The sequence below is a fragment of the Scyliorhinus canicula genome, chromosome 9 (assembly GCF_902713615.1).
Source record: "Scyliorhinus canicula chromosome 9, sScyCan1.1, whole genome shotgun sequence".
NCBI classification, from domain to species: Eukaryota; Metazoa; Chordata; class Chondrichthyes; order Carcharhiniformes; family Scyliorhinidae; genus Scyliorhinus; species Scyliorhinus canicula.
The window spans coordinates 80,771,986-80,797,911 of record NC_052154.1 but is presented as its reverse complement, the minus strand read 5'-3'; the positions used below and the strand labels follow the sequence as shown (position 1 = coordinate 80,797,911).

General features: G+C 47.6%; 1 protein-coding gene across 1 annotated transcript in view; it reads right to left on the bottom strand.

The window, feature by feature from the left end:
• Positions 1–24,555, bottom strand: part of LOC119970895 (tyrosine-protein phosphatase non-receptor type substrate 1-like) — a 36,781-nt gene extending 12,226 nt beyond the window's left edge. Inside the window, exon 1 of the mRNA XM_038806004.1 lies at positions 24,432–24,555. Within this exon, the coding sequence (XP_038661932.1) occupies positions 24,432–24,555 (124 nt within the window). The remainder of the gene's footprint in view (positions 1–24,431) is intronic.
• Between the last annotated feature and the right edge of the window lie 1,371 nt (positions 24,556–25,926).

Here is a 25,926-nt window from a genome sequence, read left to right as displayed (position 1 = left end):
AGGGTTGAATGGGCTGGTTAAACGGTCACATTTGAGGAGCCTGAAGGTGGATGTGGTGTTTTTACAAGATCGCAGCAGAATTTGGGGGATGTTACGAGCCTGAGGAAGTTTGAGTCGGGCAAGCACGTGTTCCACTCGGGGCTGGATATGAAGATGAGCAGGATGGCGGTGTTGGTTAATAAGAGTGTGATGTTCGAGGTGGGGAGCGCTGTGACCAAACCTGGGTGTAGGTACGTGATGGTCAGTGGGAAGCTCGAGGGGATAACAGTAGTCCTGGAAAACGTTTATGCCCTGAACTGGAGTGATGTGGATATTTTGAGGCGGATGTTGGGACAGATTCCTGGCTGATTATTTGGGGTATTGTCGTATGGTCTGAACCCGGGTCTGGACCGTTCGAGTCCGAAGCCATTGAGGGTATCGGCAGCAGCGAGAGAGCTGAAGGGGTTCATGGCGCGCATGGGGAGAGCTGACGTGTGGTGGTTTAACAGGCCGAGGATGAAGGAGATTTTATACTTCTTCCATATGCAGCGGGGTATTCCCGGATTGATTTTTATCATGATGGACAAGGTGCTGCTGGCAGGGGTGGCTGACTCAGAATACTTGCCGATTATGTTTTCTCATCACATGCCGCATTGGGTGCAGTTGTGGATAGTTCAGGTGGAGGCCCAAGGCCGCAGTGGAGGCTGAATGTAGGGTTGTTGGTGAATGAGGGTGTGTGTGAGTGGGTAAGGGCTGCCTTTCGCGGCTATGTGAAATTAAATGACATGGGAGAGGCCAAAGCTGCCATGCTTTGGGAGGCACTCAAGGCTTTAGTTGGGCAGGAGTTTAATTTGATTTGGGCACACAAGGAGCAGGAGGGGAGGGAAAGACCTCATCAAAGAGTCCTCATCAAACGTCCTTTCTGCCACCGTAATACTGTCCTTGGCTAACAATGCCACTACTCCCCCTCTCTTACCACCTTCCCTGAGCTTCCTGAAATATCTAAACCCCGGCACCTGCAACAACCATTCCTGTCCCTGCTCTATCCATGTCTCCAAAATGGCCATAACATCGAAGTCCCAGGTACCAAGCCATGCCGCACGTTCGCCCACCTTATTCCGGATGCTCCTGGCATTGAAGTAGACGCACTTTAAACCATCTTCCTTCCTGTCTGTACACTCCTGCAACTTTGAAACCTTACTCATGACCTCACTACTCTCAACCTCCTGTATGCTGGAGCTACAATTCAGGTTCCCAATCCCCTGCTTAACTAGTTTAAACCCTCCCGAAGAGCATTAGCAAACCTCCCCCCCCCCCCCCCCCCAGGACATTAGTACCCCTCTGGTCCAGGTGTGGACCATCCCGTTTGTAGAGTTCCCACCTACCCCAGAATGAGCCCCAATTATCCAGGAATCTGAAACCCTTCTTCCTGTACCATCCCTGTAGCCATGTGTTCATGTGCTCTCTCTCCCTATTCCTCGTCTCGTCAGCACGTGGCACGGGTAACAACCCAGAGATAATAACTCTGTTTGTCCTAGATCTAAGTTTCCACCCTAGCTCCCTGAATTCCTGCCTTACATCCCTATCCCTTTTCCTTCCTATGTCGTTGGTACCTATGTGGACCACGACTTGGGGCTGCTCCCTCTCCCCGTTAAGGATCCCAAAGCCACGATCCGAGACATCTCGGACCCTGGCACCTGCCAGGTAACTGCAGTCAAAGCATGCTGGATAATGAGGGGGGAAGTGTAGGAGAAAACTGATTCGGTTGGCCTTAGTAAAGGTTACAGAGAGGTTGAGAACAAGAGAAAGAGATGGTGCATCATGGTTCCAGGTAAAGATACCGTAAGTTCATGGCAAATAAACATGAAACATCGAAGACACACTAAGGCTATTCATTTATATGTGCCGTCCGAAAATGAGCCATCACGCCGAAGCTCACGTTGGAGCTCTTGGTCCGTAACCCCGCGGGTTACAATGTTTTAAATGTATATCCAAGTGCTTTTTGAACTGAGATTGTTTTTTGTTGTATGTATTGCCTTTTCGAGCAGTGCCAATACTTTGAATCTATGCACCGTGCTGATTGACTTATCTGCTCGGGGAAATAGCTCCTTCATATACATTCGAAAAAAGCCCTCATAATTTTCCACATATCAATCGAAATGTAACTCAGTCTCATCCGTTACTAAGAAACCAACACCAGCCTGGTTTTCATCACAGTTGAAATTCTCAATTCCTGATAACACTTAAGTAAATCGCCACTGCATCTTCTTTACTAGATCGCATCCTTGGTGTATGTATTAACCAGAACTCTGACTTAGGCCTAACTAGTGTTTAGTACAGTTCTAACATTACCTCCTTATCCTTGTACTTGCTTCCTGGCCTAACAAAGCAAAGTATCCCATATACATCTTAACTACTTTATCTACCCAACCTGCTACTTTTACCAATCCGTGGACACGCATTCGATTATTCGTTTACACCTCTCAATGTCCTATCATTTATTCTGTATTCCCTTGCCTTGTCTCCCCCTCCCCAAATACATTAACGCATATATCTCCAGACTGAATGCCATCTGTCACCTTTAGAATATAAGACATAGGAGCAGAATTAGGCCACTTGGCCCATTGAGTCTGCTCCGCCATTCAATCATGGCTGATATTTTCCCATCTCCATTCTCCTGCCTTCTCCCCATAACCCCTGATCCCCTTAGTAATCAAGAACCTATCTATCTCTGTCTTAATGATATTCAGTAAATTGGCCTCCACAGCCTTCTGCGGCAAATAGTTCCACAGATTCACCACCCTCTGCTGAAGAAATTCCCCCTCATCTCTGTTTTAAAGGATCGTCCCTTTAGCCTGAGATTGTGTCCTCTGCTTCTTGTTTTTCCTACAAATGGAAACATCCTCTCCATGTCCACTCAACGAGTACAGACCCAGAGTCCTCAAACGTTCCTCATACGACCTTTCTCCCACCTAACCAATCCACTGATATATTCCTGACGCCTACAGTGCCCTTTCTTGCGACCAACACGAGAAACTATTTATGTAATCGGAAAACCTATTATCATGCCTGAAAAACACTTGATTATTGACATTTACCACAAAAAGCAAGGGACCCTGTGGAATCCGTCTGCAAAACACACAAAAGTCACTTGTTACCAATTACTCTTTCCTACTAATCTAATTTTGGCCCCAACTTGCTACTTGCCCTTGGATCCTCAGGGGCTCTTATTTTACTGACCAGTCTGCCAAAGGCCTTGCTAAAATCCATGTCGACTAGATTAAACGTGTCACCCTCATTGATTTATTTGAGGAGGTAGCAAGGAGAACCAATCAGTTTAGTCAGGCACATCCTTCCTTTTGTATGTCACGGGGTTCTCATTGATTATTAAGGGCATTTTTTATTGAAGATTTATACAATTGTCAGATTTTTTTCAGTAAATTACCCCCCCCCCCCCCCCACTCCAGCCACGGTTAGTCTGTCTTGTCTGTAATTACTAGCTCTATCCTTCCCCCTTTTTAAACAATGAGACAATTTTAGTAGTCCGCTGGCACCAGGGCTGTAACCAAATAGAGTTGAAGGTGATACCCGGAGTTCGCATTATTTCCAACCTTGATTCTCTGAGCAGTCCGGCATACATTTCTTCCGGGCTTAGCTATCTATCCACTTTCAAAGATAACACTGCTTATAGCATCCAATATTTCGCACTCTTCCTCCTTAACTACACGTCGATATAAACCCTACCTTTTGTAAAGACAACTGAAAAATATTAATTGAGACTCATGTTCTGGTCTTCGGCCACAACACTGTTTTTGTTCTCTTGTCTGTCTCATTCCGAAGTTATCTGTGTGTTCATAACGCCTTTTTCGGGTTTCCTAAATAATACGCGTCAATATTTTGCATGCCCTCTTATTACTTATTTAATTTCCTTTTATCTTTCACTCAGGCATTATCCACACTCTTCCCGGCTTTCTGCAGTACAGACCTTTCCATAAGTGACATCACTTATTTCGCCTTATCCTGCACTGTGTGCTCTTTGACATCGGGAGAACGGGATGATGTGGGAGACCTACATCTGGGAGTCATTTTTTTAATGGGAATGTAGTTGTTTTGAATCATTTGTAACTCCTCCGTGAATGCATCCTACAGCTCAAACACCTATTTACATTCAGTAAGCTGTTTCCAGTCCACCTTTTTCAAATGGGCCTTTCCCAGATGTGAAGCTTTCACTCTTGGTCGATCTTGCACCTTTTCCATAACGACCCAAATCTAATTGTGGTTACCACTGCCAAACCTTTCACCCACTGACATTCATTTCACCTGCCCGATTTATTTCATAAAATTAATTCCAAATCTACCATTTTCTATTTGGCGTTTGCACCTTACTGTCTTAAATTAAGGTGGATCTTCAGGATGCGGTTTAAGAATTCTGCACCCTCGGGACTTCCGGTGGCGACCATGGAGTGAGTGGTAGAACATTTGGTGGCTCCCAGTGAAGGTGGATTTTGTTCGTCCTTCCACACCCGTATAGTGGGCTTTCTGAGGTCAAAAGGTGTGCGAATGTCCAGGGAAGGTAATACTACTCTGGTGAGTCTGATGCATGGATCAGAGGATGTGAAGTGCTACGAGAAATAGAGTGCAGCTGGAACAGGAAAGGTTTTGTGGTGCGCCACATGTCAAGATGGCGGAGGGCAAGGGGGCAGCATTGTCCACCCAGAGGCGACAGAACAGCTAGTGGAGTTTTTCAATGGCAAATTCCAGCAACAGAGGAGAGAGGCTTTGGAACAGAGCTAAGATGATGCAGCTGCTCAGAGCTGTGACTGAGAGAGTGGAGCAGAGACGAGAGGCTCAGGGCCTGGCGATTCAGAAGGTGGAGGAGAGAGTGGGGGAGCATGAGCAGCAGGTGGTCTCATTGGAAACAGTGTTGGAGTTGGTTTTGGACAGCCAGAAAAGACTGAGAGAGAAATTGGAGGATCTGGGAACATGAGGATTGTCAGGATGCCTGAGGACATTGAGAGAGTGGAGGCCACCAGGTATGTGGCGAGTATGCTGGAGATGTTGTGGGGAGTGGGGCCTTCGACCGACCCCCTGAATTGGATCCAATGCACAGCAGGAGGCTGCAGTTGGGGAGCCGCTGAGGGCGAAGGTGGTGTGGTTGCATCAATTCTTTGACAAAGAAAAGATCTTGAAATGGGCGAGACAGGCCTGGAAATGCACCTCGGAAGGAAGTGAGCTGCGGGTCAACCAGGAATTGGGTGCAGAGCTGGAAAATAAGAGGGCCGGGTTCAGCCAGATATAGGCTGCCGTCTTTATGACAATGATGGTGTTTGTTTTTTTATACCCTGCCCACTCCTGGGTGACACATCAGAAACAGGAGTATGATTTTGACTCGCCAGAGGAGGTGATGAACTTTATGAGGAACTGTGGACTGGGAGGAGCATGAGGACATTGAACTTTGGAGAGGAATTTTGTGTTAATTGTAAAGTGTATGGGGTGGGTAGTCTGTGGTGGGTTTCGACAGGGAGCAGCGATGGTGAGTGTGCCATTTGTTTTCTTTATTTGTTTGGTGGTTGGGTGGGGGAGGGGTGGGCTGGAGGGGTGAGTGGAAGTTCGAGGCCTTGGGTGGGGACCACCATGCTAGCTGGGCGGGCTAGTAAATGAGAGTGATGTGGGGGGTTTCCAGGATGAAGGCGTGGGGAGGGGTTGGTTCTTTATTTGGGGGTGGAGGGGGGAGGTGAGGGGGGAGGTTTGCTGACATGGGAGTGGTTGGTGTGGTGCAGTTGGGAAGGGAGAGATGGAGGCGGACATCTGAGGGCAGGCCTGGAGAGGCGCGTGACGGGAGGGGGGGGGCTCAAAAAGAGGTATGGCTGATTGGCAGGTTAGGTGTGCAGGAGTTCCCTGAGCCGTCTGGTCACGTAGAACGTGTGAGGGTTGAATGGGCTGGTTAAACGGTCACATTTGAGGAGCCTGAAGGTGGATGTGGTGTTTTTACAAGATCGCAGCAGAATTTGGGGGATGTTACGAGCCTGAGGAAGTTTGAGTCGGGCAAGCACGTGTTCCACTCGGGGCTGGATATGAAGATGAGCAGGATGGCGGTGTTGGTTAATAAGAGTGTGATGTTCGAGGTGGGGAGCGCTGTGACCAAACCTGGGTGTAGGTACGTGATGGTCAGTGGGAAGCTCGAGGGGATAACAGTAGTCCTGGAAAACGTTTATGCCCTGAACTGGAGTGATGTGGATATTTTGAGGCGGATGTTGGGACAGATTCCTGGCTGATTATTTGGGGTATTGTCGTATGGTCTGAACCCGGGTCTGGACCGTTCGAGTCCGAAGCCATTGAGGGTATCGGCAGCAGCGAGAGAGCTGAAGGGGTTCATGGCGCGCATGGGGAGAGCTGACGTGTGGTGGTTTAACAGGCCGAGGATGAAGGAGATTTTATACTTCTTCCATATGCAGCGGGGTATTCCCGGATTGATTTTTATCATGATGGACAAGGTGCTGCTGGCAGGGGTGGCTGACTCAGAATACTTGCCGATTATGTTTTCTCATCACATGCCGCATTGGGTGCAGTTGTGGATAGTTCAGGTGGAGGCCCAAGGCCGCAGTGGAGGCTGAATGTAGGGTTGTTGGTGAATGAGGGTGTGTGTGAGTGGGTAAGGGCTGCCTTTCGCGGCTATGTGAAATTAAATGACATGGGAGAGGCCAAAGCTGCCATGCTTTGGGAGGCACTCAAGGCTTTAGTTGGGCAGGAGTTTAATTTGATTTGGGCACACAAGGAGCAGGAGGGGAGGGAAAGACCGGTAGACAAGATTCTGAGGGTGGATCGGTGGTACCCAGTGGCTCTGGAAGAGGTGATGTTGAAGGAGAGGCAGAGGCTCAAGATGGAGTTTGTGTTAGTGCCTATGGGGAAGGTGGTCAGGCAGTTGTGGTGGACCAGAGGGGCAGCGTATGAGTATGGGGAGAAGGTGAGTAGGATGCTGGACCATGAGCTAAGGAAGCAAGCAGCAGCGAGAGAGATTGGTAAGGTGAGCGATGAGAGGGACAAGGAGGTGATGGATCCAGAGGGGGTGAATTGGGCATCTGAGATCTTTTATCGCAGGCTGTATGAGTCGTAGCCCACAACAGGTGAAGGAGGGATGGAGAGATTCCTGGATGTGTTGGGGTTTCCCAAAATGAGGGAGGGACAGGTTGTTGGTCTACGGGCCCCAATTGGGAAGAGCGAGGTGATGGATGGAATGGGTGCGATGCAGGCAGGGAAGGCTCCAGGGCCGGATGGGTTCCAGTAGAGTTTTATAAAATGTTTGGGGCAGAGCTGGTACCACTGCTGGTGAGGATGTACAATGAGGAAAGGAAGGGGGGGGATCTCCCCCCCCCCCCCCCCCCACACTGTCACAGGCTTCCATCTCCCTGATTTGAAAGAATGATTAGGACCCGAAATAGTGTGGATCATACTGCCTGATATCGCAATCGAAAGCTCTTGGCGAAGGTACTTGCAATGAAAATGAAATGAAAATCGCTTATTGTCACGAGTAGGCTTCAATGAATTTACTGTGAAAAGCCCCTAGTCACCACATTCCGGCGCCTGTTCGGGGAGGCTGGTACGGGAATTGAACCATGCTGCTGGCCTGCCTTGGTCTGCTTTAAATGCCAGCGATTTAGCCCAGTCAAGGCTTAGGGACTATGTGCCAGGGGTGACAGGAGAGGATCAGACATGTTTTGGGAAGGAAAGACAGTTGTCCGGAGCCATTTTATCCAGGCCCTTCAAGTCTTCCTTTGACCTCATGAAAGTCTTTGTAGTGGTCATCCCGCTTCTGTACATGGGCACTCAGATCAGCAAGAGCTTCCTCACGCTACTAGAGGAGCACGACATATTTTTCCCAATCGATCATGATGATGATTAACTTTACTTAACGTTATTATGATGTCCTCGGAGTGCCAGGAGGTAGATGGACGCGGAGAAGGCTAATAGGCGAAGCATATTTGAGACTGCAACCTTCAACCAGAGTGCTGTTAGGTCTCCTTCGTTCTCACTGGTAGTATTCTTTCATCTCAATCGATTGTGAGTTCATGTAGAACACAAGCCACTTAAATATATAATCTAGATAGCTAACCCGGTAGTATCCTGAGGGAATGCAGAACTGTCGGAGATTGAATTTCAGGTGAGACACTAAATTGCCGTAAATGTACTGCAAAATTGGTTTTTTTTTCATAATTAATTTATTTCCTTTTTAGCTGTCTTTATTCCTTCAGCGTAAGGGTTGCACCTTAACAGGACTGAGACCAATGTCGCCGCAGTGAGGAGACCTGGGGCTGTAGGAGACGGGACGAGGATGAAGCAATAGAGCGGAGCTGCAAGACACACAGAGATAACCTTCATCACAATATGAAATTGTACGATGTAGGAGGGGTCAGAATGGTGCAAACGGAAGGTAAGCTGGGAATTATTGAGGAAATGGGTTCTCTGGGTCTTTTGATAACAGTTGTTAGAGATTAGTTACTATGCACTATTGAGATAAGTTTAGGGGCCTCACGGTAGCATGGTGGTTAGCATCAATGCTTCACAGCTCCAGGGTCCCAGGTTTGATTCCCGGCTGGGTCACTGTCTGTGTGGAGTCTGCACGTCCTCCCCCTGTGTGCGTGGGTTTCCTCCGGGTGCTCCGGTTTCCTCCCACAGTCCAAAGATGTGCGGGTTAGGTGGATTGGCCATGCTAAATTGCCCGTAGTGTAAGGTTAATGGGGGGATTGTTGGGTTACGGGTATACGGGTTACGTGGGTTTAAGTAGGGTGATCATTGCTCGGCACAACATCGAGGGCCGGAGGGCCTGTTCTGTGCTGTACTGTTCTATGTTAACACGATTCTGATTTACATTCGGCCAATTTGCTTATCCGAGTACCATTCGAAAGTGCAGCCTCTGTCCTTTACGCATATTCCACATATTCTATACACAGCTCATTCAGATCCCTTCTGGGGATCGACATTTGGTCGATATTATCGGTGCTATTACTGCCAAGATTTTGAATTACTCGCCAGACAAGTCGAACCACGTAGTACTGATACGGTGGCACTGACTTAATAATCCCCTCCAGCCCAGGAATTGCCAACAATCTAATTGTTTTAGACGACCTTTGACTTTGTATGGATTGCATTTAACGTTCCAGCTCATGATTGCATCTGTAATTAATATATTCAATGACGAATGACGATAGCTCAACGTCATTGGCGTGGTTGTCACTTGAACCTTTCGGATGACTTCCTGAATTCTGCAATGGAGCCGCGAGGCCTGGGGGAAATTGGTGAAGCAAATAACTATTTTAATGGCGATTTCTTGAATTAATTATTCGCCATTTCATCATTAGCAGAAGTTGACTTTGTACTCCAGAAGAATGTCTGTCGGCACCAGGATTATCAGAAAATCCCGACCAATGAGAAAGATCGCGATTCCATTAGCTTCCCAAACGTTAAGGTTAAAAATAAAGAATTGTAATGTTACGGAAACGGACAGCAAAGATACACTCAATGTCGGGGGGAAATTTTAATAGAAAATAGCCCGTCATTCACGTGTGAAATACTATTATTTTGGTTCCAAGGAAATCGGTGAAAACACAGGACAGAGAAGTTGATAATGAGGCTGCAACAAACAATCAGTAAAGATCAAAACCTAGTGTTGGGTGAAGATTTCCGGTGACGGCATGTAGGTGATGGCATGTAGCACGTTTCGTGGCTCCTGCTCGAGGCTCTGGGTTAGAAGAGTTTAATGCCCGGTTTCAGTGGCAGCTTTTGAACCAGCTGGTGAAGGAAAGCATAGAATCCGAGAATGCTGAAGGAGGCCATTCGGCCCATCGAGTCTGCACCGGCCCTTGGAAAAGAACCGTACTCAAACCCCTCCCCCACCCTGTCCCCGTAACCCAGTAACCCCCACTTAACCTTTTTGGACACTAAGAGCAATTTATTATGGCCAATCCACCTAACCTGCACACCTTTGGACTGTGGGAGGAAACCGGAGCACCCGGAGGAAACCCACTTAGACATGGGGAGAACATTGCACATTTTGTTTTTATTTCAGCTACCCAGTATCGGTAGTATTTTGCTTTTTTGAACTAGATCAATTGCTAATTTTAAATCTGATATTGATAGACTTTTTCTATCAACAATGTGAAATGATATTGGCAGACACGGGTATATGGAGTTAGCTGATGGATTAGACATGCGCTCACTGACCAGAAAACCTGCTAGAGACGCTAAATGACCTCTACTTGTTCATAAATGGCGACGTTGCACATCGGTCTGGGCACAACACTGGACTGTAACTGTCCCATTCTGTTTTTGCGATGATAAAGTGTTATTGATTTGCCTAATGGATTTGGTTCCGCATTTACCAACAGAACATCGTGATCAGTGTAATGAAAAAAACCAAGCGTATGTAATGAGTGCCGGTGAACCATGTGCTAACTAATTGAGTTTGCCATCTTAAAAACGTTAAATGCATATATCAAGACCCAGTGAAACACAAACTGCTATATGTATAAGAGCCTGTTTGGTCCATGGTTGTGCAAATCTGATTGGGATATGATCGTTACATGTCAGATGGATTTATTGGCTGACCTCACTTATTAACCTTACGATCCTGTTTCCTATGAACGTCTTTTGGGTGCGATTGAGAATCCCACCATCCGCTGACTGATCGGAGTTTTCAGATTACCTGAATTTACATATGCTGATCTAACAAATTGTTGCAATGTCAATCACAATTTAACAGCACACCATTAGGAGTGGCCTCGAAACAAACAATATCTATGTGTGTTTGAGTTACATATGGACATTCAGTGTACATTAATTCTGCCATCAAACTCATTCAATTAATTGCTTTAGATTGCAATGTTACTTCTGATACTGTTGGGAGTAGTATATAAGCATGGATATCGGATTTGTTATTTAAAAGTAAACAAAAATCAGCATAAATGGGTAATTCTCAGGTTGGCAAACTGCAACTCGTGGCGTGCCACAGGGTTCAGTGCTAGGCCCTCAACTACTTATACTCTATAGTAGTAACTTGTAATAGAGCCAGATGTGCTGCTGAGATAAATATAGGTAGGAAGACAAATTGCAACGAAGGCACAGAATTTGTACAGGGATATGGATTGGTCGAGGCTATGGACCCTGACAATATTTCGGCAATAGTACTGAAGACTTCTTCTCTAGAACTGACCAACTATCTGGTCAAGCTAGAACACTGGCATCTACGCAGCAGTCTGAAATATTGTCCAGGTATGCCCTGCACACAAAAGCAAGACCAATCCAGCCCGGCTAACTACTATCAATAAAGCTATTCTCAATCATCAATGAAGTGACGAAAAGGGTGTCAACACAGCTAACAAGCTTAGCAATTATCTATCACTGACTCTCAGTTTTGGTTCAATCAGGCCACGTAGTTCCTGACCTCATTATCGCCTTGGTTCAAACAGTGACAAAAGAGCTGAACTCCAGAGGTGAGGTGACATCAAGGAGCCCAAGCAAAACTGGAGCCAACGTGAATCAGGTGGAAAACTCTCCTCTGGTTGGAACAGTACCTAGCACCTGGGAAGATGGTTGCTGTTTTTGGAGGTCAGTCATCTCAGCTCCAGGACATCATGGCAGAAATTCCTCAAAATAGAGTTCTAGGCCTAACCATCTTCAGTAGCTTCATCAATGGCCTTCCTTCCATCAGAAGATTAAAAGTGGGGATGTTCATTGATGTTTGCACAATATTCAACACAAGGACCGATCCTACCTCCCAGGAACGCCTGTCAAGTATGCGGTCAAAGATGTGACTCTTGGATCATGCCCATCAGCCATGCAAAAGCACACACAGAACCCATGATCAGGAACACCAAGTTTTTTAAGTGGACAATCATACTTGTACCGAGTGATCGCCAAAGATTCAACGCCATTTGTGTTTTCTGATGTCCAAATGCAGCAGGTCCTGGACAATACCCAGGCTTGGCTGACAATTGGCAAGTAACATTCACACCACACAAGTGTCAGGCAATGACCGTTGCCTGCAAGAGAGAATCTAGCCATCACCCTGTGACATTAAATGCCATTACCATCGCTGTATTCCCCATTATCAACATCCTAGGGGTTACCATTAGGGGCGATGGTTAGATCCTCTCTTGTAGGAGATTGTCATCTGTGTGGCACAAATGTAACTTACCACTTGTCAGCCGAAGCCTGGATATTGTCCACGTCTTGCTGCATTTGGACATGGACTGCTTCATAATCTGAGGAGTTATGAATGATGCTGAACATTGTGCAGTCATCCACAAACATCCCCACGTCTGGCCTTATGATGGAAGGTAGGTCATTAATGAATCAACTGAAGACGTTTGGGTCTAGGTCACTACCCTGAACAACCCTTGCAGTGATGTCTTGCACCAAGATAATTAACCTCCGCCCACCACAACCATCTTCCTTTGTGCCAGGTGTGACTCCAACCAGCAGAGAGTTTCCCCCCTGTTTCCCATTGACTCCAGTTTAGCTAGGGCTCCTTGATTTCACAGTCGGCCAAATGTTGACTTGATGTCAAGTGCAGTCACTTTTACCTCACCTCTGGCATTCAGCGTTTTTGGCCATGTTTGAACCAAGGCTGTAATGAGGTCAGGAGCTGAGTGACCCTGGCAGAACAAAAACTGAGTGTCCATGAGCAGGTTATTGCAGATAAAATGTCACTTGATAGCACTGTTGATGACTCCTTCCATCACTTTGCTGATGATGGATAGTAGACTGATAGGGCAGTAATTGCCTGGGTTGGATTTGTCCTGTTTCTTGTGTACACAACGCACCTGGGCAATTTTCCACATTGCCGGGTAGATGTCAGTGTTGTTGCTGTACTGGAACAGCATGGCTAGGAGTGCGGCAAGTTCTGGAGCACAAGTCTTCAGTACTATGGCCGGAATATTGTCAGGGCCCATAGCCTTTGCAGCATCCAGTGCCTTCAGCCGTTTCTTGATGTCACGTTGAGTGAACTGCATTGGCCGAAGACTGACATCTGTGATGCTGGGGACTTCTGGAGGAGACCGAGATGGATCATCCACTCGGCACTTCTGGTTGAAGATTGCTGTGAATGCCTCAGCCTTGCCTTTTGCACATGTGTGCTGGGCTCCTCCATCATTGAGGATGGGGATATTTGTGGAGCCTCTTCCACCAGTGAGTTGTTGAATAGTCCACCACCATTGATGACTGAATGTGGCAGGATTGCAATGCTTAGATCTGATGCATTAGTTGTGGAATCACTTAACTCTGCCAATTACTTGCTGCTTATGCTGTTTCGCAGACGAATAGTCCTGTGTTGTAGCTTCACCAGGTCGACACCTCATTTATGGTGTACCTGGCATTGCACCTGGCATGCTAGCCTGCACTCCTCAATGAACCAAGGTTGATCCCCTGACTTGACGGTAATGGTAGCGTATGGTATGTCGGGCCATGAGGTTGCAGATTGCAGATGAATACAATTCTGCCACTGCTGATGGCCCACAGCCCCTCATGGGCTGTTTTGAGTTGCTGGACCCGAGAGCATGTCTTCTGTTATCGGAGTGGCTTTCATCAGCAATGCTGCTGCCACCATTTTCTCGGCTGAGGAACAGCGTGAAGCTTCCAAGACGACCGCAGAATTATTCACTCTGGGGTTTTTGATTCATTTCCCTTTTCTTTTTGGCATGTGTTCGGTGCGGGAACCCTGTAGTACTGGTCCAAAGTGTTTTCCTGCAAATGTCTCCCGACAAATCGGGAAAAAGACCTAAAAAACGTGAACCCTTGTTGCTACATAATGAGCGACCTCTCCTTCACATGCCACCACCAGAAGTACAGCACCACCTTCTCGAGGACAATTAGAGGTGGACAATAAATGCTGGTCAAAATCCTTATCCCTTGAATTAATAATAAAAAATGTAACTGGGCAAACACTTTGGAGCTGGAGTATAATATACGAAATGTGATTGTCCATAATTATTGTAAGAATAGAAATGCAGAATTGTATTTTAATGGGGGGAGTCTGCATAGCGCTGAAGTGCAGATGGATCTGACTGTCCATGTACATGAATCCCAAGAAGTTCCAATGCAGGCACAGCAAGTAGTTAGCCTAATGGAATGTTTTTTTATTGCAAGACGGATGAGGTATACAAATGGCAATGTCTTGTTCCAACGGTAGGGAGCATTGGTGAGACTGGACCTCAAGTATTGTGTGCAGCTATGGTCATCTTCGGTAAGATAGGGGCAGAGGGGAGGGATTGAGCTCTATTGCATTGAAGCAATTCAGAGAAAGTTTATCAAACTGATTTCTGGAATTAAAGGGCCTGATAATGAGGAAAGGTTGAGCAGGTTGGGCCTAGACACAATGGATTTTGGCATGTGATCTTATGGAACAGCGTACGATTTCGCGGTGGTGGGGGGGGGGGGGGGGTGGGGAGGGGGGACGCTGTTTGACTTGGTGTTCCTTGACAGGGAAGGATGCCGAAAAGATATTTAACTGTCATGGTGGAATCTAGAACAAGAATAAGGTTTCTTCCATTTACGATATAAATGTCATAGATGAGAATGTGAGGGGCGATGATACGTATATTTCTGGATGACATGAAGCTTAGCATATTGGTTCATAGTGCGCTGAAGGTCTTAGGTTGTAGTAAGGTTTAGACGGGTTGGTCAGATCAGCAGCTCAGTGGCAGATGGAATTTGACCCTAAAAAGGCGAGCTGATGCACTTTGAAAGAGGAATGAAATAATGGAGTACTAATTGAGTGACAGAACCCGTGAGAGCTCAGAGAAACAGACGGATCTTGGGTGCTTATCCTTGGATCTCTGATGGCAGCACGACAGGTTAATAGGGTAGTTATGAAGACATACGGGACCTTTGCCTTTATCAGCTGTGATATTAATAATAAGAGTAGGGAGGTTATGTTGCAGCTGTACAACATTTTGTTGTACATGTCTGTTGCTGTCTGGTTCCAATGCCCCTTCCCAATGTTCGCTACTAACTCCTGTTTTGTTTTGTGTGAAGTTCTGGGCCCTCACTATAGGAAATATGAGAGAGTCCAGAGGTCATTCTCCAGGATGTTACCCAGAAAGGAGCATTTGAGCTATGAAGTGCTACACCCCTACTCCTCGAAGGAATTCAACTGACACAACATACAAACTCAGCAAGACTGATAGTATTCACTTAATACTATCATTATTTGTACTAATATGTCACATAGACTGTATACTTGATAAAAGTCACACAGACTCTTTAACTCAATGAATGTCACACAGACGCTTTAACTCAATATATGTCACACAGACTCTATAACTCAATGCACTAATATCCATTAGTCAACTCATGAATCGAACTCAAGTATTACCCTAGCAGAATACCTGGTCATGCACTTCCAGTTGGTACTTCACTGATCTCCAAGTCACTAACTCGGCGTCTTCTTCTGCAATGGTTGTTCCTAGGGTTTTCGCTCCAGAGTTGTCACTCCTGAGGCATTGATCTCATGTGCCTTTATTCCATTTGTTCCCCTTCTGGAATGTTCAATGATGTATGTGTAAGACTCCCATGTGGTTGTGGTTATCCTTCCAAAGAGTCTGGTAAATAGGACACATCTGTTTAATTGTTCCCCAAGCAGATTTCCATCTTAATAACCTTTGCAAACATAAAGGCCAATAGGCCCTCTTTCTCGGGGTCTGCAAATGTCTGTGGCTGTCTGGTTCCAATGTCCCTTCCCACTGTTCGCTACTAACTCCTGTTTTGTTCATAACCTTCCTTGTGGTTTACCACGGCAGGCCTTGTGCTGGGAAGCCTGTGGTTTTCATCATTGTGCATTTTGTGTTTTTAGCTTGAGTCAGAACATTTCTTTACTCAAACAAATTTCCCATCATGCAACTTGGTTGAGCTGCAGAAGAGATGCTGGATAGGCTCTATTTCTTTAGAAGAGAAAATGCTGAGTGGGACCTGATTGAGGTGTATAAGATTTTGAGTATGGACAGGGTGGATAGGGAGCAGTTGTTTCCCTTAGTTGAAGGATGAATAACGAGAGGGCATAATTTTAAGGTGGAGGAAGGATGTTTAGATCGGTCTTGAGGGCAGAGTATGGTGGAAGTCTGGAATGCACAGCCTGAGAGAGTAGTAGAGGTGGGAAACATCACAATCTTTAAAAAGTATGTGGAAACGCATTTGGAAAGTAATAACATTCAAGGCTGTGGGCCACGTTCTGTAGAGTGGGATAAGTGTAGATATAGTGTAGTTTTGTTGGTGCAGACTCGGTGGGTCGAAAGGCCCCTTCTGTACTGGATGACTCGATGATTCTAGGGGAGGAAGATTTGTTTCCCTTATTGGGTGGTTAATCTGGGATTCTCTTTCCCAGTAATCAGTGGAGGCTGGATGACTACGCATCTACAAGGCTGAGTGAGGGGTATGTGGGGGAGGTGCGATGCTACAAATGTGCAGTTATGGGAGGCATGGTGGTGCAGTGGTTAGCAATGCTGCCTCATAGCATCGAGGACCCGGGTTCAAACCCGGCCCCGGATCACTGGGTGTGTGGAATTTGCACATTCTCCCTGTGTCTGTGCGGATCTCACCCCCACAACCCAAAGACGTGCAGGTAGGTGGATTGGCCATGCTAAATTGCCCCTTAATTCGAAAAAAATAATTGGGTACTTTAAATTTGTTTTTTAAAAATGAATGTGGGGAATTCCGGTGGCCGCCATGGTGTGAGCGGTCGCACATTTGGCAGCTCCCGCTCGAGGTTGTTACTTTCGAACCTCTTCCCCGTTCAGAGGGTGGATATGTGGTTCAAGAAGGTGTACGGCTGGCCAGAGGAATGTCTGACTCCACTGGTGGGACTGGTGGATGAGTCCATGGACCAGAAGTGGGTCGAGGAGACGGGAGCAGATGCAGCAGGAGAATCTTCGCAGCTCAAGATGACGGAGGATAAAGGTCCTGTGCTGCCTACCCAATGGTCGATGGATCAACTGGTGGAATTCTTGAAATAGAAGTTGAGACAGCAGAGGAGAGAGGCCAATGAGGACCTAGCCAAGGCTGTAGATCTGCTGAAGTTGGGAATCGATTGAGTGGAGCAGAGGCTGGAGTCCCAGGGCCAAGCTACCCTGAAAGTGGAGGAGGCGGTGGGGGAGCGTAAGGAGCAGTTGGCTTTGTTGGCGGCCGATGTGGGAGTAATGCTAGATAACCAGTGGTGGCTGCAGGAGAAGGTAGAGGACCTTGAGAACCGCTCCCAGAGGTAGAGCTTGAGAATTGATGGAATTTTTGAGAGACAATGGACTGGTAGGTTTCAGGTGGACATTGAACTGTGGGGGAGGGTCTAGAGATGAATGTAGGGTCTTTTTTCCTGTTTTTTGGTCCCTGATGTTGTTCTATTGGCGGTTGGGGAACTTTTCTCCTCTGAGATGTTGCGAGGCAATGAGGGGGCGAGTGCACCTTTTGTGTTTTTGGGTTTTCTTTCTCATTTGCTTTTTATTGTTGCACTGTTTGTTGTGAGGTGTGCAAGAGGGGCGGAGGGGAATCAATGTGGGGTAGGAGGTTTAGGCACATTGGGCAGATGCTGCCAGACTAGCTGGGCGGGCTAGTTAATGGGAGCACTGTGGGGGGTGAGCAGATGGTTAGTGAAGTAGAGGGGGATAGGATTGTTTTGTTTAGGGCAAGAGGAATGGAGGAGGGGTCCTGCTGACAAAGGTGTTGTTGCTGTGGCCTTCTATGGAGGGAGTGGCAATGGTAGGCATCCAGGGGTGGACCTGGAGGGTCGCGTGGCATGGGCCGGGGACTGGCCTAAGAATGGATATGGCTGAATGGCAGGGGAGGGGGCAGGGTACCCCCACCCCGCCCTGCAACTAGGCTGGTCACATGGAACGTTAGGGGGCTGAATGGGCCAGTCAAACGGTTATGTGTTTTCACGCACTTGGTGAGTTTGAAGGCAGATGTGGCCTTTCTACAAGAGACACATTTGAGGATCGGGGACCAGACAAGGCTAAGGAAAGGGTGTAGGGCACGTTTTCCATTCGGTGTTAGATATGAAGGCGCGGGGGTGGCGGTGCTGGTGAATAAGCATGTGGTGTTTGAGGTTGGGAATATAGTAGCAGATTCAGGGTGAGGTTCGTGATGGTAAGTGGAAAATTGGAGGGGATGCCTGAGGTCCTGGTAAATGTTTATGCCCCAAACTGGGACGATGTGGAATTTATGCAGTGAGTATTGGAGAAGATCCCGGACCTGGACTGGCCCCAGCTGATTATGGGTGGGGACTTTAACACATTGATCTGGGGTTGGACCGGTCGAGCCCAAGGTTGGAGAGGGCATTGGTGGTGGCGAAGGAGCTGACGAGGTTTATGTAGCACATGGGGGGAGTGGACCCGTGAAGGTTTGGGAGGCTGAGGGTGAAAGAGTTTTCATAATTTTTGTAGGGTGTACGCTCGGATTGATTTTTTTGTGCTGGGTAAGTCATTGCTGGTGGGTGATGGGTTCGGGATACTCGGCGATCCTGGTATCAGACCACACGCCGCATTAAGTGTATTTGCAAGTGAATTGAGGTGGGGGGGTCCCATCGCCCGGGAGGGTGGGGTCCCATCGCCGGGGGGGGGGGGAGGGGTGGAGCCCATAGTGGAGGCTGGATGAAGAGGATTGTTGGCGGTGGAGGCCGCCATCCAGAGATACGTGGAACTAAGAAACACGGGTGAGGTCTCGTCCGCCACACAGTGGGAGGAACACAAGGCAGTGATTAGGGGGGGAGTTTATATCGATTCAGGTGCACAGGGGGAAGGGGGAGCAGAGATGGCAAGGTTGGTGGATAGGAGGTACCCAGAGACCCCAGGGCTGGGATTGTTGAAGGAGAAGCAGAAGTGCCAGATGGAGTTTGGGCTGGTGTCCAGAAGGAAGGCAGTAGGGCAGTTGCGAAGGGCCAAGGGGGTAGTGCATGAGTTCAGGGAGAAGGTTGGTAGGACGAGGGAGATTGGTAGGGTGAAGGATGGCAAGGGTGGAGTGGTATTGGATCCAGTGGGGGTGAATGGGGCATTTGAGAAATTCTACAGGAGGCTTTATGAATCAGATCCCCCGACCGGGGGGGGGGGAGGAAATGCGGCATTTTCCAAAAGGGAGACATATGCCGGCTAACATCAGGCGTCTACTAAATGTCGTAATGTTGCCCCGGGAGGGATGGAATGTGGAGGCGGAGGTCGCAATGGATGCAGAGCAGGCCTTTAATAGGGTAGAGTGGGAGAAATAGTGGGAGATATTGGGGAAGTTTGGGTTTGGGCAAAGGTTTGTGGATTGGATTTGGTTGTTGTACCGGGGCCAGTAGCGAGTGTAATAATGAATCGAGTGAGTTTCGAGTACTTTAGGCTGTATTCTGGGATGAGGTAGGGATGCCCACTCTCGCCATTGCTCTTCACCTTGGTGATAGAGCCACTGCTTATGATGCTTAGAGCATCAAGGGGTTGGAAATGGATATTGCGGGGTGGGGGGGGGGGGGTGGGGGGGCGGGATAGGGTTATGCTATAAGCTGACAACCTGTTGCTGTATATATCGGACCCATTGGAAAACAGGGGATATTATGGAAATACTGGTGGAATTTGGCTGGTTTTCGGGGTACAAATTAAACATGGGAAAGAATGAGGTCTCCCAATTTGGCGAGAGGGAAGGAGAGGGTGAAGGGGCCTCGGTGTGGGCTCCTATCTGTGGTAATCACAGGTTTGTTCTGGGGGGGTGTGAGGCTTGTCGCGGGGTTTAAGGGTTGCAGTGGGTGGGGATTGAGCAGTTTGGGGATGTATTCATCGGTGGCAGCTTCCAGAGCTTGGAGGGACTGGTAGAGGAGTATGAGTTGGCCAGCAGAAACGGGTTCCGATACGTACAGGTTTTATGTGAGAAAACGGGTGCCATCCTTTCCTGATCTGCCGTCCCTGGGATTTCAGGACAAGGTGCTGTCGAAAACAGGGGTTAGTGAGGGCAGAGTGTCAGAGATATATATATAAAGAATTAATAGATTGGGAGGGTGCCCCATTAGGAGTAGTTAAGTGGAATTGGGGGAAGAGCTCGGGGTGAGTTGGAGGCTGCGAGGAGTCTATGAGGAGGGTCAATGCGCACTCTTCATGTGCCAGGCTGAGTCTCAGTCAATTTAAAGTAGTCCACAGAGCGCATATGATGGTGGCTAGAATGAGCAGGTTCTTTGAGGGGGTGGAGGATGGTTGTGGGCAGTGTGCGGAAGGGCCTGACCCGGGAGTCCAGGGGGCGAGAGAGGCCGATATTCTCGCATTTGCCTCTCTGGTAGCCTGGAGTCAGATACTGTTGGGGTGGGGGGACTCGGAGCCACCGAACCCAGGGGTGTGGGTGAGTGACCACGCAGATTTCCTTAGGCTGGAGAAAATTAAGTTTGCCTTAAAGGGGTCGATGGAAGGGTTCACCTGGAGATGCAAACTATTCATTGACTTCTTCCAGGACAGCTAAGTCAGCAGGGTGTTGAGCGGGGGGAGGGGGGGTTGGGGCTAACAAATAACGGTGGAGGAAGAGAGGGGTGCATGGCAGAGAGGGCGGGTTGTGGTTGTTGGTTACTTATTTAGTTATGATGTGATCTCCTGTTTGATTTCTTTCTTGACCTTAGCTGTGATTGCGTTTGATGTTTATTTATAAATGCCTTATTATTTTTTTGTATGGATGTGAAGTTAAGTCAAATCAACCATGATCTAACTCAGTGGTTCTCAACCGGGGTCCACATGGACCCTGGGGGTCCATGTAACATTACTGTGGGTCCACACAAAAAAAATATCGAATTGGGGGTCCACGGTGATATTTTAGTGGTCCATCGAGCAATTCTACTTCAGAACAATTGTTATTACTGAGAATCAAGTAGAAGAAAACAATGTTTGTTTTCATGATGAATATTCACCTTTCTCTCTCTCTCTCTCGCACTGACAAAGGTCAAAGAGAGATTATAATCTATCTAATTTACCTTGAGGGCTGAAGGGGCTCAGAACCAAAAAGGTGCATTTGCTGTGTTTAGTTTTGTGGTACTGTATTCTGAGAAAAAAAAATCCATACCAGTTGATGACAAATGGGTTTATTGTACTTATTAAATACCCTCGGTGGACCTGACGCTTATGCCACGTTTCTCCTTGACAAGTTTAATGAATGATTTAACACAGACTCGCTAGCTAGGGGCACACTGCCACCCACGTTAGCACAGGCCTCAATCTCGCTGATACCTAAGAAAGACAAAGACCCAACTGAATGTGGGTCATACAGACCCATATCTCTGCTGAACGCAGACGCCAAAATACTGGCCAAAATCCTAGCCAAAAGGCTAGAAGACTGTGTACCTGAGGTGGTCACAGAGGACCAGACGGGCTTCGTCAAAGGTAGACAGCTTACCGCGAACATCAGGCGCCTGCTGAACGTGATAATGACCCCCTCCGGGGAGAGAACACAAGAGGTGATCGTCTCCCTGGACGCAGAAAAGGCCTTCGACAGAGTCGAATGGAAATACCTCATAGAGGTACTGGAGCGGTTCGGGCTTGGAACAGGGTTCACCGCTTGGGTAAAGCTCCTATACAACGCTCCCATGGCGAGTGTACGGACCAACAATACCAACTCCCAATACTTCCAGCTGCACAGGGGCACCAGACAAGGATGCCCACTGTCCCCGCTGCTGTTCGCACTAGCAATCGAACCGCTAGCAATCGCGCTCAGGGCAGCAAAAAATTGGAGGGGGATTCGAAGGGGAGGTAGAGAGGACAGAGTCTCACTCTATGCGGATGATCTGCTCCTCTATATCTCGGACCCACAAAGCAGCATGGACGGAATCCTCGCGGTCCTGAAAGAGTTTGGAGCCTTCTCGGGCTACAAACTCAACATGAGCAAAAGTGAGATCTTCCCAGTACACCCGCAAGGGGGGGGGGGGGGGGGGGCAGCACTAAAGGGCCTGCCGTTCAAACAAGCCCGAAATAAATTCCGCTACCTGGGGATCCAAATAGCCCATGACTGGAAAGGGATCCACAAATGGAACCTCACCAGCCTGACGGAGGAAGTTAAAAAGGACCTGCAAAGATGGAACACACTACCGCTCTCCCTCGCGGGGAGAGTCCAGACGATCAAAATGAACGTACTGCCCAGGTTCCTTTTCCTGTTTAGATCCATTCCGATCTACATCCCCAAGGCCTTTTTCAAAGCGCTGGACAAACATATCATGGCATTCGTATGGGGGGGGTAAAAATGCTAGGATCCCAAAGAAGGTCATACAAAAAACAAAATCCAGGGGGGGGCTAGCCCTCCCGAATCTACAATTCTACCACTGGGCGGCAACAGCCGAGCGAGTAAGGGGATGGATCCAGGAGCCAGAAGCCGAGTGGGTGCATGCGGAGGAGGCCTCCTGCGTGGGAACCTCCCTCCGGGCCCTCGCCACGGCAGCACTCCCATCCCCACCCAAAAAACACTCCACCAGCCCAGTGGTGACAGCCACCCTCCAATCCTGGAACCAACTGCGGCAGCAATTTGGCCTGTACAAAATGTCGGACAAGGCTCCCATCTGCAACAACCATAGGTTCAAACCAGCACTGACCGACGCCACCTTCAAAAGGTGGAGGCAGGACGGGGGGACACTGACAGTCAGGGACCTATACACGGACGACAGGATCGCAACACTGGATGAACTGACAGAGAAATTTCAGCTAGCTGGGGGGAACGAGCTACGGTACCTGCAGCTCAAAAACTTCCTACGAAAGGAGACAAGGACGTACCCACAACCGCCACGACAGACATTATTGGAAGACCTACTGGACGCAAGTATCCTAGAGAAAGGGAACTGTAGTGACATGTATGACCGACTGGTAGACAGGGACGACACCGTACTGGACGCAACAAGAAGGAAATGGGAGGACGACCTGGGGATGGAGATAGGGTGGGGACTCTGGAGCGAAGCACTGCATAGGGTCAACTCCACCTCCACGTGCGCAAGGCTCAGCCTGACGCAACTAAAAGTTGTACAGAGAGCCCACTTAACGAGAAACCGTATGAGTAGGTTCTTCCCGGAGGTGGAGGACAAATGTGAGCGGTGCCAGAGAGGCCCGGCAAACCACGCCCACATGTTCTGGTCTTGCCCCAGACTTGTGGAGTACTGGACAGCCTTCTTCGAGGCTATGTCCAAAGTGGTGGGGGTGAGGGTGGAGCCATGCCCGATAGTGGCGGTCTTCGGCGTTTCAGACCAGCCAGATCTATTCCTGGGGAGGAGGGCGGACGCCCTTGCCTTTGCCTCCCTGATTGCCCGCCGTAGAATCCTGTTTGGCTGGCGGTCAGCAGCACCACCCAGAGCTGCAGACTGGCTGTCCGACCTCTCGGAATCTCTCCAAATGGAGAAAATCAAATTCGCCATCCAAGGGTCGGACGACGGCTTCCACAGAACGTGGGAGCCATTCATGCAACTGTTCCGGGACCTGTTTGTGGCCAACGTACATGAGGAAGAATAGTCGGGTGGCCAAGAACCAGGGGAAAATGGGCGGGAATCGGGGGAAGGTAGCCGGGGGGAGGGGGGGGGGGGCTACGGGCTCGGTATGGGGGTTTGATGGCAAGCCAAGGCCCAAAACCAAACTATAAATAAATGCCTATAAACATGTGCCTCGGCCATATTGGGGAATGTAAAATATGTATGCTGGCTAAAGGGGGCGGCCACAATTATTGTTATGAAGATGCTTACCTGTAAATATTCATGTTAAATTTTTGTGTTTTCCTTTTTTTTTTCTCTCTCTCTAATAACTTGTAATTTGTCATATATAAAATATGAAAACTCAATAAAAAAACATTTATATAAAAAAAATGAATGATTTAACACAGTAATCACTAGCAACTGTGTATATTTGATATGAATTGGTTATTTTTAGAGTAATTTAATTCAATTTAGTCAGTAAATGTTTTTTTCATTACTTTTCATATTAGAATAAGTTTGGCAACGTACGAAAATACCGCTAATCCGTTTCCAACCCTCACGGTAAGGTAGATGGACTTTAGGATTAGTTTACCACGCATATAAGAAGCTTTTTTTTCTGTGGAATGGCTATGGGGGTCCACAAAAAAAATTAAGAGGAAAAGGGGTCCATGGGTTAAAAAAGGTTGAGAACTCCTGATCCAACTGAATGGTGGAAAGCTCGATGGACCAAATGATCTGCTCTGCTACTTTTTCTTATGGTCTTAGGGTATTGTATCGGCTTGGCTTATTTTACTCAATGAGATTTTCGAGAGAGCAATGAGATTATTAGCACAATTAAACTAAGTTCTCTGCACTGGGGAGAATAGTCATCAACTAAGTTTGACACATTATCCACATGTTGCGATATTGGCTCCATACTAAACGTCAGAGTAAGAAAATTCTTGTCGAGGAATAACATTATTTTAAAAAAGGCAATCACTGATTTAGAATGCAAACTAAAAAGGTTCATTCAACAAATACTGATACTTACATTCCATTGACAGAGGCGTGGCATGATACATCAGTTCAACATGTGTCAGACTGTCCTGTTGTGGATCCTGGGACGCGGGGGTCTTCTTGGTTCCTTGAAACTGATCTCGACTAACGACACCCATTGATATTTAACTTAGTCGACTTATCTTTGACATATATTTTTTTTAAATCGCAGCTCTAACATTCCTATCCTAGTTTCCAAGTCAACCTTAACTGCTGAATCATCTAATTCACTCTAATGACACGTTTAACCGCTGCCTGCTGCTGAGTCTCTCTCTCTCTCCCTCTTTCGAACAAAAACCAGCTTTCCCAAAATGTCTAAAACTGTACTTAACTGATCCCGACAATGATTATGTCAACCATAAATCTGTGACAATTACTTTAGTCACTTGGGTTTTATGGCAATCCGTCAGTCTATGTCAATTACCCATTAACTGGGTAATTGCTATGCAATTGCTAACTCCCTGCTCCAATGTATGAGTGCATGTCAAAGACTCCAAAAATTATTTCTGTCTCCAGTTCTACCTTCGATCAGCATTGGGATTGTCTCATGAAATTTGGTCATTTGGATCAACGTTCCTGGTACTCTTTGACAAAGTCATCCAGATTCGAAACGTTTGCTCCTTTTTCCCTCCACAAATGCTGACAGACCTGCTGAGATTGTCCAGCATTTTCTGTTTTTGTCTCATATTACAGAATCCGCAGTAATGTGCTTTTATTTTCCTGGTACAGTATTGCCTTACTTCTAACTTTGATTCTCCCGACAAATGCATTGTCCCCGCCCTCAGAAGGGTCGTTAGATGAATGTTATCCCATGGCAAGTGTGGAGTGGTGTGAAGTATGAAGTGATACACTCCTCTTTCTATGCCCTTTTTACGTATCGTATTGCAATACATAGCCCCATGTGTCAACACAACTAACAACTTGGAACCAAACATTTGCAACTCTTAACCAATAGGAACTAGCTTCCCCACCTTCTTTGAATCAATCAGCTTCCCAACCCTTGTGTCCCTTCTAAACACGAACTACAAAGTATATCTTTTTGACAGGAAATCCTGGAACACCTGTAGCTTTGACCACCTTCCTCACCATTACTTCAGGTATTTTTGCTCTTAAAGCTAAATGCCCACTTTAAACGAGGCAAGGCTACCTCACAGCACCAGGGACGCGGGTTCAATTCCGGCCTTGGGTGGTGTTTGCACATTCTCCTCGTGTCTGTGTGGGTTTCCTCCGGGTTCTCCAGTTTCCTCCCACAGCCCAAAAATGTGCAGGCTGGATGGATTGGCCATGATAAAATTGCCCCTTAGTGTCCAAAGGTTAGGTAGGCTGAGGAGGATAGGATGGGGGGTTGGAACTCTTTAAGAGGGTCGGTGCAGACTCGATGAGCCGAATGGCCTCCATCTGCACTGTAGGGATTCTATGACTTCTAAGACTTCTTAACAAAAATTCACGAATTATCCCAACAGTACATACCAATTGAGAAGTTTCATCAC